This window comes from Octopus bimaculoides, chromosome 1 (assembly GCF_046866305.1).
Source record: "Octopus bimaculoides isolate indiv1 chromosome 1, ASM4686630v1, whole genome shotgun sequence".
NCBI lineage: Eukaryota > Metazoa > Mollusca > Cephalopoda > Octopoda > Octopodidae > Octopus > Octopus bimaculoides.
This window is the reverse complement of record NC_142928.1, coordinates 21386828-21402299: the sequence shown is the minus strand read 5'-3', so window position 1 is coordinate 21402299 and position 15472 is coordinate 21386828. Positions and strand designations below refer to the sequence as shown.

At 36.7% G+C, this 15472-nt stretch overlaps 1 protein-coding gene across 2 annotated transcripts in view; it reads left to right on the top strand.

Moving 5' to 3' along the window:
- The window catches only part of LOC106882157 (protein arginine N-methyltransferase 5), a 48144-nt gene that overhangs the window by 3646 nt on the left and 29026 nt on the right, over window positions 1-15472 (top strand). The window contains exon 1 of one of the 2 annotated variants that reach the window (XM_089349120.1): window positions 7002-7107. The exons of the other annotated variant lie outside the window; for it this stretch is intronic. Within the exon in view, the coding sequence (XP_089205246.1) occupies window positions 7016-7107 (92 nt within the window). The 5' untranslated portion in view covers window positions 7002-7015. Of the gene's footprint in view, window positions 1-7001; window positions 7108-15472 lie in introns of those variants that run through there. 2 annotated transcript variants of the gene reach the window in all.

Here is a 15472-nt window from a genome sequence, read left to right as displayed (position 1 = left end):
GGCTGGGAATTTTGTGAGGATGTACTTTGTAGATACCATTACCCCCAATACTTGACTGGTACTTTATTTTACTGACCCCAAAAGGATGAAATACAAAGTTGTACCTGGCAGAATTTGAATTCAGAACATAGAGTCAGTACAAATACTGCAAAGCATTTTTTCTAATACTAATGATTCTGCCAGCTCATTACCTTTTTAATTATGCTATTATAAAGAGTTCTTATTTAGAGATATGTTGTGGGGAGGGTTTTGGTCAATATTTGACTGGTACTTTATTCTATCAACTCTAAAAGGATGAAAGGCAAAGATGGCCCCAGCAGGATTTGAATTCTAAACATAAAGAGCCAAAACAAATACTGCAAAGAATTTTTCCCTGCACTCTGATGATTTTACCATCTTCCAGCTTACAACCTTTTAAACAGTGTTATAATAATGGTTTCAAATTTTGATACAGGGCCAGCAGTTTTTGAGAGGAGGAGAAAGTCAATTACATTGATTCCAGTAATTGACTGGTATTTTATTGGATGAAAGGATGCAATAAGAGTAAAAAGGCTAGCAATTTTGTGAGGATGTACTTTGTTGATACTGTTACCTCCAGTACTTGGCTGGTATTTTATTTTAACCCAAAAGGATGAAAGACAAGTTGACCTTGGAATGTAAAGACAAACAAAATGCTACTAAGCATTTTGCTCAGCGTGCTGACAATTCTGCAAGCTTACCACCTCAAATAATGTTATAATTATGTTTCTAGTTTAGGCATAAGGCCAGAAATTTTGAGGGGAAGTCAATACTATCATCCCCAGCACTAGACTGGTACTTATTTGTATTTGACTTTAAAAGGATGAAAGGCAATGTTGAACTCAGTGGGATTTGAATTCAGAATGTTAAGAGCTAGAACAAATATCACAAAGCCATTTTCCTGACCATTTTAATGTTGTTATAAAAGTTTTTCTACGATAAGTGTGAGGCCTGAAATTTTGTTAAAAGGAGCAAATTAACTGTCGATTACATCAACCCCAATGTTCAACTGGTGCTTATTTTGACCCTAAAAGGATAAAAGGCAAGGTCTGCCTCAGCAGAATTTGAACCCAGAATGTAGAGATGAACAAAATACTGCTAGGCATTTTGTCCAGCTGCTAATTATTCTGCCAGCTCACCACCTTCAATGTTGTTAGAATAACCCTTTCCATTATAGGCACAAAACCTGAAATTTGGGGGAAGGGGCTAGTTGATTGCATCAGTCCCAGTGCTTGATTGGTACTTAATTTATCAACCCCCAAAAGGTTGAAAGACAAAATCAGCCTCAGCAGAATTTGAACTCAGAATGTAAAGACTGATGAAATGCAGCCAAGCGTTTTGTCCAGCATGCTAATGATTTTATCAGCTCACTGCTAATAATGTTATTGTAATAACCTTTTCTATTTTAGGCACAAGACTTGAAATTTTGGGGAAGGGATTAAGTTGGTGATATGGACTCCAGTGTGCAATTGGTACTTATTTTATCAACCCTGAAAGGATGAAAAGCAAAGTTGACCTCAGAGGAATTTGAACTCAAAATGTAGCAATGGATGAAATACTGCTAAGCATTTCACTCAGCATGCTAACAATCCTGTCAGCTCACCGCATTTAATATAGTTATAGCAATCCTTTCTACTATAGGCACAAGGCCTGAAATTTGGGGGATGATGATAATCGATTACATTGACCCCATTACTCAACTAGTATTTATTTTATGGACCCTGAAAGGATGAAAGGCAAAGTTGACCTCGGCAGAATTTGAACTCAGAACGTAAAGACAGATGAAATGGCACTAAACATTTTGCCCAGTGTGCTAACAATTCCGCCAGCTCACTGTCTTAATATAATTATAATAATGAAACTATAAAGTAGATGTTTGTGTAGCAGCAACAAACTTTAATATTTCTTTAAGAATTGTATGCCATAACTTAAACAAGAAAGAATTTCTCCATATTTTGAAAATGTTTGCTGCTGGCATAGCCTTGGCAAGCTTCCATATTTCTGTGAAAAATTGTTTGCTATTGGTGTAATGACTGAGTGAGTTATTGCATTTCTTTGAAAATTGGTTTGCTGTTAGTGTGGCAACTGTTAGCTTCTGTATCCCTTTAGAATATTTCTTTCCACATGATACCTTAATTCTAATTGAACCAGTGAATTCCTGGATACAACGTCATTCAACTCAATTTGTGATTATTCATAAAATGAACTGACTCAACAATGGACTACCCAGGGCAGAAACTAATTATGCTACTATAAAAGAAAGAGTAAATTCATTAACTTTTCTCTACTGACCAGTTTTAGATGTAGTCTCACACTAATACAGTGAGTCACCGTGAGAATTACAAGCTTTAAGCAAGTTGTTTTCGCTTTGTTCATTATCTCTTTTTTTCTTTGATTAAAGTCAGAATTGCAGAAACTAACAGAATCTTCTTTGTATAGAACTTTGTTTTCAGCTAGTCTAAAATATTAGACATATCACAGTTAAATGACCAATTGATCCATAGTATCTCTTTTTCTACATTAGGAGATCCCTACATGATTAAACAGCACATCATTTTGTTCAACATGCTTGTCAAACTAGCACTGATGTGATTTGAACATGTAACTTTTTGATATATTACAACACATATGTCTCTTGTTTACACACTCAACTAAGCACAGTGTTGTTATCAATGCACTGAAGTTACGATTTGGTGTTAGAAGTTTGAATTTTCTCAGGCACCATATGATAGCTTAAGGCATTTCTCCATTGGTAGTGAAGGTCACTAGTTACTGACCTACTTCACACCAACTACTGTTTAACAACTATGATGATTCTGAGGTAGCATTAGCTTTTATCAACATTTTCTTCCATGAGAAGCAACCATACTCATCACCAGACTGGTTCCAGTAGTATCCCATGTATTAACACATAATCCCTTGCATGGAATAAAAAGTGTGATTTCACTGAAGCTTTGATGTTAGCACATCTGTTTGAAGATTTTGACATATGTCTTATGGCCTATGCATCTGACTCCACTATCACTGGAATGTTGCAAGACCTACATAGAGACATATAGGAACACATGGAGTTTTTTTGCTTTTTCAAAAGTTAAAACCTACTGAAACAAGATAGTGTATTTGGTCATGAGTTACTGGTTATGTCTGTAAGACATTTTCAACACATTTAGAAAGCAGGAAGTTTACTGTCTACACATACCATAAACCCCATTTACACAGTAAGTAAAGTCAGATTGATATTCTCCCAGGGAATTAAGATATTTGCTTGAATATTTCACTTCACTTAAGATATAAAACACATTTCAGATGGGAACAATATTGCAGCCAACATGTTTTCATAGCAAGAAATGTCAGCTCTACACATTACCTCATCCATTGATCTCACATGCATAGCCACTGATCAAAAAGGTGGTGAGGAACTTCAGTTGCTGCTCAGTGGTACTTCCTTACTTGTTTTCAAGAAAGTTCTTCTCTCCAGAGGTGAACAGGACATTTGGCATGCTACATCATGTGAATTGCCACATCTATCCTAAATGTACCAAATAACAGTCCAGGCAACTCAGAAATTGATTGCTTCAAGATTTACCTGGCTCATAATTAACCAAGATGTACATCTGCAAGCCTAGAACTGCATGAGGTGTCAGCATGCCAAAGCTATCATGTCAACGCCTTTGCTATGCTGATCACTAGGTTACACCTCATACATATTGACTTGGCACTTTTTCCTTCTGGTAATTTTTGACATGTAAGATCTCTGTACTCCACAACCAAAGACTATACTAATTGCAGATGGTATAGCAGAGACAGTAATGAAAGCATTAATAGATCTCACTGAAGTGAGAGAGCCAATTATCTATTATTTAGGCTCTCTGCTGTCACACATGCTAAAAGCAAGCAATTAGAATTGGCACTTTTTACTTCAGTGACCAACTTCTGTGGCTATCAACAAATATGGATTGCAATGTATTAAGCCTCTGATACCTACTCAGTATCTATACAACATTGAATGCTGGTTCAGGTTGTCCCATAGCAGAGTTAGTATGTGAAGCTACCTGTACAGTTGGTGTTGCTTTAATCAGACACTTCACTACTACATGCAGTACATATGTCAACCAATCCATATTAAAAACAAAACGTTTTACTGTGTTAAAGGAATTGAAATACTATTTTTAATTGAGAGAACACAAACCACTGCAGGTAACATATATCTCATCATATAATGTCATCTGTTAGACACTCAAGAATTTCTAGTTCAGATTGTTAATACTGATGGTCTGAAAGTTGACTTTCTTGACAAAAAACCCACTTTTATCTTTCTTTTCTTAGTACAAAGGATGGATGGAAATGAGAGATAAGTCAGGTCTCCTTCAGCATCTTGAGTAACCATATGGACTACATGATCAATATGCATACAGAATGCATCAGTAACTGTATGAACTACAGGACACTGTATGCATTAGCCCAAGCACTTTATATATGAGTTTGGCTGTATTCAAGGAAATTGAACTTTATTACACAGTAAACATTCCTTTGAAATTGTTTGCAACTAGTTTAGTGACAGAAAATAACTGAATTCTTTGAAAATGGTTTGCCATTAGTGTAGTGACAGAAAGTGTTTGTATTCTTTTGGAAAATTGTCACTACTATAGTGACAGTGAATTGCTGAATTCATTTGGAAATTGTTTCCCAAGAGTGTACCAATAGGAAGCTTATGTATTCCTTTGGGATGTTGCTTGCCACTGGGCTTCATAGTTCGGAATGAATCAGAATTCCTTGATGGAATTCATGTTTATTCACAAAATGAGTTCACCCAATAATAAAACTATTTTGAACAGCAACTAATTATGCTATAAAAGAAAGATTAAATTCACTATTAATATGTTTCTATAGACTGAAATCACATAACAATAATAAAGTGAGTCACCATCAGAATTTCCAAGTCTTTCTCAATCAGTTTCACTTCACTCTCTCTTTTCTCTGACAGAAGTCAGGACCACAGGAAACAACTAAATCTTTGCCTTTTTGTACAGAGCTACCTTTTTAGAGTTTTTTTTTTAAATATCAGAAATGTCAATTTGCAATGTCTCATTTCCTACTAATTTCTCATAAAAAGGATGTTTATCTTTTCTCCTTTTCCCTACAGTGACATTATTCATCTTAACTAGTCTGGCATTCAACACAGTTTTAATTCATGAGCATTTTTTACAACACATGAATTACTCAATTGATTTTGCAAATGCATTTATATAAAACCTTGTGCGAACAGCCATTGCTGCACAGACCTGGAATTTCTGAAGGTTATCCTTAGGCTCAGAATTGAAAATCTTGGAACAGGCTGTTCGTGTGTCCTCATTAATGACCAAAATTTTACCCTGCCAAAATTGTAGACATTTTATGCTATCTTTAGCTGCTTACCTAACAAACACTATTAATCCAGATTTAATCTGGATGACCCAGTCTGATTTATTTATGTTTACATTGGCACTTTCAGAAAATCCAGTGGGTACCTGTCAGACAATTGATAACTCCTGAGCAGGTTTACAAGGCTTTTACATCCCTCTTCAAATAGATGCTCCCATACAATCCTAATATGTATCTAAGATACCATCCAAGTCCCTTACTAGCCCCAACTAGATGGACATTTCCAAAAAAAAAAATCTTCCAAATATAATCAAGAACAAAAAGGAAAAACTATGTGCTTTGATAGACATCTCAATCTCTTCTAATCAAAACACTACCAGAAAGTTGAAAAGCTACCAAAGTACAAGAACCATAAAATGGGAATAAGCAAGACAATGATATTTGGTACATAACAGAAGAGAGGATTTTTTTTGCATAGGTATGAGGCCACCGTTTTTTTTGTTTTTTTTTTGAGGGAACAGCCAGATAAGCCTCTGAATTTAAAATACATTGCACTATAAAATAGCCTTCCAAGTTACCGACTCCACCGCATTAAGATAAACTATATCATCATAATTTCCAGAAACCAGATCTTTTAAAATCTATAAAATACTTATAAAAAAATTTTTACGGTAAGAAAATTTTAGTGAATTCGGATCGTAATATAAAGTTTTAAGAACTTGGCAGTAATTCTACTATAAATTTTCAATTTTTTACTTTTTTTTTACTGCTTTTAGAACTTTTCTAAATTTAGGGCTACAGGAAGAAAATAATAAATATTCTCTTCCTGCCTAAATTCCTTGCCAAAGATTCCAGGCTGCTTCTTTAGTTGGTATCAAATTTCTCAACAGAATGACATATCTTTGAGAGAAATCTTCGCTGGAATTTAGTTTAGTTGAATAAGACAAGAGCAACAGTAGTAAAAAGGGTTAGAAAATATCAATTAAATACAAGTAAGTTCGGACAAAAAGTTGATATTATGTTCAATCATAATATATTGGAAGTCATTCAAGTTCAGAGTCGTTATTACTAAATTTGAAGCTTATATAATTGGGAAAAAATGTTGGGTAATTCGAAAAAACCCTAAAACTCCAACCAATATTCAACATGTAAAAATGTTTTATCTGTTGAATTCACGTGTTATTATGAACGCAGTAACGAGATTTACATTAATATTGCCATTCAAATATAAATAGCTAGATAAGTTTCGGACTTTTAGGTAGCAAAAGGGTTAAAACTTTAATAAGGAAGTACACACTAAAATTTAAAGTTATATAATGTTCTGTAAATTGTTCTTAATTGCGATATTAAATGTGATGTGGAAAAACGGCAGAAGCGAGGAAAACGAATTATAGACACTATAATGTAGGATATAGAAATATAGCTAATAATGTCTGATAAATTTAGCATTGAATAATGTATCAGGAGGCTCTTAAATAAAATTACAAGATATTAAAAGTACTAAGCGCCAATAAGGTCTGCACCAAGCGCGTGTCTATCTCTCTCTCTCTATATGGTGGGGTTGAGGACAAAGTGCCCGGATCTCTTAACTGACTAACACATTTAGTCCCTCCTCAACTTTTGTTCCACCTTCATCATGGCCAACTCGGTTGCACGTGTTTCTTGTGCTCGGGACTTTAATTGTTGTCCAGATATTAATACTGTTCTTGATAGCTCCTGCAAATCGGGGTAAGTTCAATAGTCCATTGATACAAGTACCCAGTTATTTTCCTGGCATTCCTAAACTCTTACTTTCCTCTTCCTAGTTTCGTCCATTTTTCTGTGACATTATCGTTTCAGAATTGTCTTCATAGTTGCATGTTTTTTTTTTCTTCTTTATTTAATCATCTCTAAATACCTTTACTAAACGAGCCGACTTTTCTGTGATCGTTCAACCTTGTAGATATTACAAAATAGCCTTCCAAGTTACCGACTCCACCGCATTAAGATAAAAGGCGCCCACATTCAGATAACTTGGTCCGGGATACAGTCTGAAAACGAGATGGTGTGGTCACGGCTGAAATGTCTTTGATCATAGTCTGCTCTGTTAGGTTTAAATAATTTTTTATTTTAATTGCAGCTTGATTTCTGTATATTAATATTTTAGAAATCAACGATATTTTTCAAAAATTTGTTTTTAAATAAATAATTCAATTCAATTCCTTTGATATTTTCTCATTCTTCGTGTAGTTTTGGAGCTCCAGAACTTTCGGCTTGATTTTGTCGTTCAACTTCATTTGTCTTCTTCATTATCAGTCTATAACGTAAAGAACAGGTTTCTATCACATAACTGAGCAGGTTTTGGAAATTTATCTCAGAAAACCGAAACTTTGATTCATCTTTCACTAAAATAGAAATTCAATATTTGTTGATCCATTGTATTTATAAAAACTGATAGTCATATTGTACAGTCAACTTCACAACAGGATTAACTTTATCTTAAGTCTATATATATATATATATAACAATATCATTCTCTCCACACACACATATATATAAACGTGATCACTACAAAAGAGTGTAGAATTTATTCAGTTCTATATTTAAGAGATGAGGAATTATATACATTATTTACATTTGACGGATATTTGTCCTCATATTGTTTAACACAACGTTTCGGCTGATATACCCTCCAGCCTTCATCAGGTGTCTTGGGGAAATTTCGAACCTGGGTTCTCATTCCTAAGGTATTTTTCGATGTTAGGAATGAGAACCCAGGTTCGAAGGCTGGAGGGTTTATCAGCCGAAACGTTGTGTTAACAACAAACAAGATGAGGACAAATATCCGTCAAATATAAATAATGTAAATTTATTACTTGTAAGTGGCCACTCTGCAGAGTACGTCTTTAGTAATTTATTATCTGTAAGTGACCAACTCACAATAAATGTATAGTTTTTATATTCTGTAACTGGGCTCTTGATAGTGTGTTGGGTAATTAATCGTCTGTAACTGGCCACTTTACAGTGAGTGTTCAGTAATTTATCACTTGTAAATAAGGATCACCCCACAGTAAGTGTAATTATCAACTGTAACTGACTATTCCCATAGTATTTTATTATTTGTTAGTGGCCACTCCACAGTAAATGTATGGTAAAGTAGCCAATCAACAAGTATTGTATCATCTGTAATTGCTCCACAGAAAATGACTCATCTATCATCCTGTTGATCATCATCATCATCATCGTTTAACGTCCGCTTTCCATGCTAGCATGGGTTGGACGATTTGACTGAGGACTGGTGAAACCGGATGGCAACACCAGGCTCCAATCTAAATTTGGCAGAGTTTCTACAGCTGGATGCCCTTCCTAACGCCAACCACTCAGAGAGTGTAGTAGGTGCTTTTACGTGTCACCTGCACGAAGGCCAGTCAGGCGGTACTGGCAACGGCCACGCTCAAAATGGTGTCTTTTATGTGCCACCCACACAAGCCAGTCCAGGGGCACTGGCAACGATCTCGCTCGAAAATCCTACGAAGGCCAGTCAGGCGGTACTGGCAACAGCTACGCTCAAAATGGTGCATCTTATGTGCCACCCGCACAAGAGCCAGTCCAGGGGCACTGGCAACGATCTTACTTGGCTTGCCGGGTCTTCTCACGCACAGCACATTTCCAAAGGTCTCGGTCAGTAGTCATCGCCTCGGTGAGGCCGGATATGGACACATTCTATTTCCAATGATGCTGTCCTCTTTCTTTTGTGGGACCGGGTTCTTATTTCTTTCAATTTCCAATCCTCATTCGACCGTCTTACTCCACCTAATTATTCTCCATACAATAGCAGAAGCAATGATGGAACTTCTAGAAATAAAAACCAAACTCCTTCAGTTCTATCTTGCCACGTGAAAGAAGAAAGAAGAAAAAAAAAAGGTGGGCAGTGTAGGGTGTTGTATATATAAAAATCAAGAACAACCATAAAACATCTTTAATCAGTCATTGATCTGTTCAGTTAAGCCTGATTGGAGATCAACAATAGCATCCATACACATCACTATCAATGCACAACTGTTTCTACTTCTCACTCATTTTAAATACTTTCTCTTTGTTTTTTCCATAGCATAAGCCAAAGGAGGAAAGGCAATGCCTATGTTCCTTTTCAGACTCTCTGTGATTGGTGTGAAGATGTCAGACTGAGACCTGGTTTCAATGCTTGTAATAGTGTGTACACTACTAGAATCATCAAAGGGCAAAGCTGTGATGTTAAACCAGATGAAAGATTTAGTCCACCATCCACGAACAGTTGTAGTCTCTCTGACAGGCTTCTGCACAGTTTCGATTTAACTGGTTTCATAAGGTTTTAATCCACTCAAGGCTCTAGTGGAAAGCACCTGCCAAGGTGTCACTCTGATCAAGCTTGAAAACGTGTAGCTGCAAAGTGAACTTATTATCTACATGACCATATCTTTCATATTTCTCACATCCAATGCTTCATGCATATTTTATTTTTTCTAATCTTTATTGGTTCCGTGCCTTCACTACTCTGCTATAGCTCATTTTACTATTTTAGGAATAGAAAATACTTTTTTTTTTCTTTTTTGGAATGTGTGTATGTGAAGTTTCCACTGTTGTTTCATCACTTTCTACTGACAAGTTAATATACAAAATGATATTAGCAAAGAATTTTTTCTTGAGCAGTAAGTCATCATCTTTGTCATGTTTCTATATGGCCTGCTTGTTTGTTGCACCTTGTTTACCATTTTGTCCATGTTCTTTTGCCACATCATGTACCCAGTTATGTATCTATATGTACATGTGGATGAATGTATATACATACATGTACATATATATGCATATACTCATATATTGTTTTATATATATATATATATATATATATATAGTGATTCTCTAGGAATTCCTACTTCACTCCCTAGACCAATGAATGCTGAGAATAATGAGTAATTGAAAAAAAATTTTTCAAGTTCCAAAACTAGGAAAGGTATTCTGGAAGGTACACTCACACACATGCAGTAAACCCTCATCTAACTATACTGATAAGGGAAAGGGTGTTCATTTTAGCCAGTTGTCTGAGTTAATTGATATATTATATTTGTATATTACAAATCCAGCAATCAGAGTTCAAGTCTGAGTAGAATCTGATACATTTTAGGTGCGTGCATGGCTGTGGTAAGAAGTTTACTTACTGCATGGTTCCAGGTTCAGTCCCACTGTGAGGCACCTTGAGCAAGTGTCTTCAGCTATAGCCCCAGGCTAACCAAAGGCTTGAGAGTGGATTTGGTAGATGGAAACTGAAAGAAACCTGTTGTGTGTGTGTATGTGTATCATCATCGTCATCATTTAATGTCCGTTTTCCATGCTGGCGTGGGTTGGATTGTTTGACAGGAGCTGTCCAGACTCCAGTGGTCTCTTGTGGCATGGTTTCTATGTATGTGTGTGTCCCACTGCACTTTGGGTGAGTGTCTTCTACCAAGCCTCAGGCCAACCAAAACTGTGTGAGTGGATTTGGTAGACAGAAACTGAAAGATACTCATCATATATTTATGTGTGTGTGTGTCTTTGTGTTTGTGTCCCCATTACCATTTGAGAACTGGTGTTGGTGTGTTTATGTCCTTGTAACTTAGCAGTTTGGCAAAAGAGACCGATAGAATAAGTACCAGGCTTAAAAATTAAGTACTGAGCTTGATTCATTAGACTAAAAATTCAAGGCAGTGCCCCAGCATGGCTGCAGTCTGATGGCTGAAACAAGTAAAGGATAAAAGATATATACATGTTTGTGTGTATCTATGTATGTGTTTGTCCCCTACTACTGCTTGACAACAAGATTGATTGTTTGCATTCCTATAACTTAGCTGTTTGTTAAAAGTACCAGGTTTAAAAAATAGTATTGGGTCAATTTGTTCAACCTTTCAATGTGGTGCCCCAGCTGGCCACAGTCCAATGACTGAAACAACTAAAAGATATAGTGTATATATTGGAAATATATACACTGTATGCTGAATATGATAAACAGTAACAAAATTAGAGAAAATATTGTATGCATCATATAAGTGTACAAAACACATAAATATATATTTATTTCTTTATTGTCCACAGGAGGCTAAACATAGAGGGGACAAACAAGGACAGACAATGGGATTAAGTCAATTACATCGACCCCCCCCCCCTCAGTGCATAACTAGTACTTATTTAATTGACCCTGAGGATGAAAGACATAATGGCAGATGAAATACGCTAAGCTTTTTGCCTGGTGTGCTAACGATTCTGCCAGCTCGTCACCCTTACACATCAATATATATTGTATATAAAATTATTTAGCTTTACAATAAGTAAAAATTTTGAAAATTTATACCATTAACTACTAATTTCATTTACCTATGGTAGTTGGCAAATGAGATTGATAAAGGTAAAGGTGATAACTTATGAATTAATGGAGTGCTGATGTTCCTGATATCATTGCCTCCCATTTATAGAAGTCTGAAGTGACCAAGGAGGAACTAAATCATCAATATTACCTGCAACGTTGGGCTGAATTGGTCTGAAGAATGTGTCAAGATCTCTCTTGATAACCATTTGATACAGCTTCTGATTTATGAGTCCCGTTAACCCTTTAGCATTTAAACTGGCCAAATAGTCTACCTTTTTATGGTCACACTGGCCATATCCAACCTTTCACACCTACTCTACAATGTCAATCTAAAAATAAGCAATAAGCAATCATCAAAATCGTATAGCTAAGAGATAAATCATGATTAGTTCAAAGCAATTGAACAAACATTACACTTAACAGAGTAACCTGAACGTTAAAGGGTTAATACTCTAAGGTGTTTATAATATTACTGAACATCAGATTCTGTTGAAAAGTTTATGTACAAAATGATATTTTTAAAGGATTCTTGTGTAACAGAGTATGAGTTTCTTGAGCCATAAGTCTTCATCATTGTCGCTATCTCTGTTGTCACCAATAAGAATTTCACTATGTTCTCTTCCGTTAACACTTGGAATTCAGTGTCACTCTGTGTTTTCTGATGTCATCTTCTCTGACAACTGTTTCACCACCCTTGCTTCAAATCCTTCGAAATTAGTTTCCAATGTTGTGAGGTTGCAATTTGTGTATTAGATTATCTTACCCCCTTTAAACAAGACACCTGTACTTGTCCCTCTATCATGCTTCACCCTCTCAACACCTAACATTAAGCTACCTCCCCTTCTCAAATACTCCCTCCACTTAATCAAGGGGAGTTTTTCATATTTTTCTTCTGTCTTGCAAGTTAGTTGGCAACCTCACTAGTGTGAGTAGCACAAAAAAAAAAAACATTCACTACACACTGTAAAATGGTTGGTATTAGAAAGGGCATCCAGCTGATATTGGAGCTTGATGCAGCCCTGTCAAACAGTTCAACCCATACCAGCATGGAAGACTGATGTTAAATAATGGTGATAACAAGAACTTCATCTTAATATTTTTGTCTATCACAGGCTACAATTATTCCTTGATTCATTGACTGGATTGTGACAATAACATTGGGTGGTAAGAACATATACTATACTTCACTAGCTTTACAAAGAATTTGGTGACCACCTGCTGAGTAGGTGCAATGCCTGAAATTAGTAGTGCCTTCATCTCATTAATAGAAAGTTTGAGGAAAACTTTCTGGTATTTACACATGCAGGGAAGTGCAAGAAAAACCAGTCATTAAAGATTTGCATCTTCAACATCAATTTTTGGAATGATAACGTGGATATGCTGATTTACCCCTTTCTTGCCACTAATTATAGATAGTACAGACTGTCTGCATTCACGCAACACCATTCCTCAAAAACATTTCTTATTTCATTGATGTTCAGGTGTGGAGTCTTTATTCTTAAGAGCTTAGTTATTCCAAGGTAGCCAACTTCAATATAATCCAGTTTCATCACACTTCTACTTTGAGAGATTAGTACCCTTCATATTTAATTACGTTGTTTAGCATGTTCCTGAATGGTTTGATCTCCTTAAACAATGCACTTCCTGATTCACCATAGGTCACTTTGTTACCCATTCCATAGCAACTTCTAAATCATAATAACCACCTGTCACTTACTTTGACGTTCTCAATACCCATATGTCTAGTTAGTTTGGCAGTAGAACTGAATTTCTCCATCATGGATATTGTTACCTCAGGATTATTGATGGATAACTCATTACATCATTGCCTCGCCAAGATATCCTTTGTAACATTCATACACTTCCTTGTCCCAACAGATGATTCAGAATTTGCATCAACATTATATTTAAAGGAAAATGTAATGAGTTTGTCTTTTACCTTGTGTATGTCTAAAACTTTATTTTTTAACATTATAATCTTCACAAACTCTCACCGTAAATATGCCAATCTCTTTCTTTAAGTTCCAGTTTCTGGTTTATTCAGAAGATCACATGTGTCTTCTTTAAATTATTACTCTTCCTTGAAGTAATGATGTAAAATAATGGCTAAAGGATGCTTAATCACTAAAATACCTATGAAAATTGCAAGGCAGCCCTAGCCATATTTTGTTGTGAATGGTGTTTATAGTCACAGCGTGCACAATATTACTATGCTAAACTTTTGAATAATATATTATTCAAAAAGAAATGTTTTCAGATATTATATATGCAACTTCTTTCATAGTATTTATTAAAGAGGAATGGGGAAGCAAATATGAGTCTTATATAATAGACTAATATAAACTGAAAGAATTGGAGAGGTGAGGGAAGAATGAATAAGAATAGTAGGTGAATTAAGATGTTAGTTAGTTGAGGAGGGTGCATAATTCTTAGGGAGAGGTGTAGAAGCAAATAATAAAGAGGATGTGTACTGGTAAAATTGGTGAAATGTCACTTACAGTCCTCATTTTTGTCACTCTCCCATTATTTTGCTATCTGCCCAGTACATATCATGATACAACTAATTGTGAGGTGTGTAGTGTTGTATCAGAACAGCTGTCACAATATTTCATCATCATCATCTTCATCATTTAATGTCTGTTTTCCATTCTAGCATGGGTTGGATAGTTTGACATGCTGCTGGTAGCTGTCCAGACTCCAATTGTCTGCTGTGGCATGATTTCTATGGCTGGTTGCCCTTCCTAAGCCAACCACTTAACAGTGTGCTGGGTGTTTTTTATGTGCCACTGTCATCATCATCATCATCGTTTAACGTCCGCTTTCCATGCTAGCATGGGTTGGACGATTTGACTGAGGACTGGTGAAACCGGATGGCAACACCAGGCTCCAGTCTGATTTGGCAGAGTTTCTACAGCTGGATGCCCTTCCTAACGCCAACCACTCAGAGAGTGTAGTGGGTGCTTTTACGTGTCATCCGCACGAAAACGGCCACGCTCGAAATGGTGTCTTTTATGTGCCACCCGCACAAGCCAGTCCAGGGGCACTGGCAACGATCTCGCTCGAAAATCCTACGGGAGCCAGTCAGGCGGTACTGGCAACGGCCACGCTCAAAATGGTGCATCTCATGTGCCACCCGCACAAGAACCAGTCCAGGGGCACTGGCAACGATCTTACATGGCTTGCCGGGTCTTCTCACGCACAGCACATTTCCAAAGGTCTCGGTCAGTAGTCATCGCCTCGGTGAGGCCCAATGTACGAAGGTCTTGCCTCACCACCTCAGCCCAGGTCTTCCTGGGCCTACCTCTTCCACAGGTTCCCTCAACTGTTAGGGTGTGGCACTTTTTCACGCAGCTATCCTCATCCATTCTCACCACATGTCCATACCAGCGCAATCGTCTCTCTTGCACGCCACAACTGATGCTTCTAATGTTCAGCTTTTCTCTCAAGATACTTACACTCTGACGGGTATTCACATTGACATTACACATCCAACGGAGCATACTGGCTTCATTCCTTGCGAGCTTACGCATGTCCTCAGCAGTTACAGCCCATGTTTCACTGCCATGTAGCATGGTTGTTCGTACGCATGCGTCATACAGTCTGCCTTTTACTCTGAGTGAGAGTCCCTTTGTCGCCAGCAGGGGTAAGAGCTCTCTAAACTTTGCCCAGGCTATTCTTATTCTAGTAGCTACACTTTCAGCGCACCCACCCCCACTACTAACTTGGTCGCCCATAAGT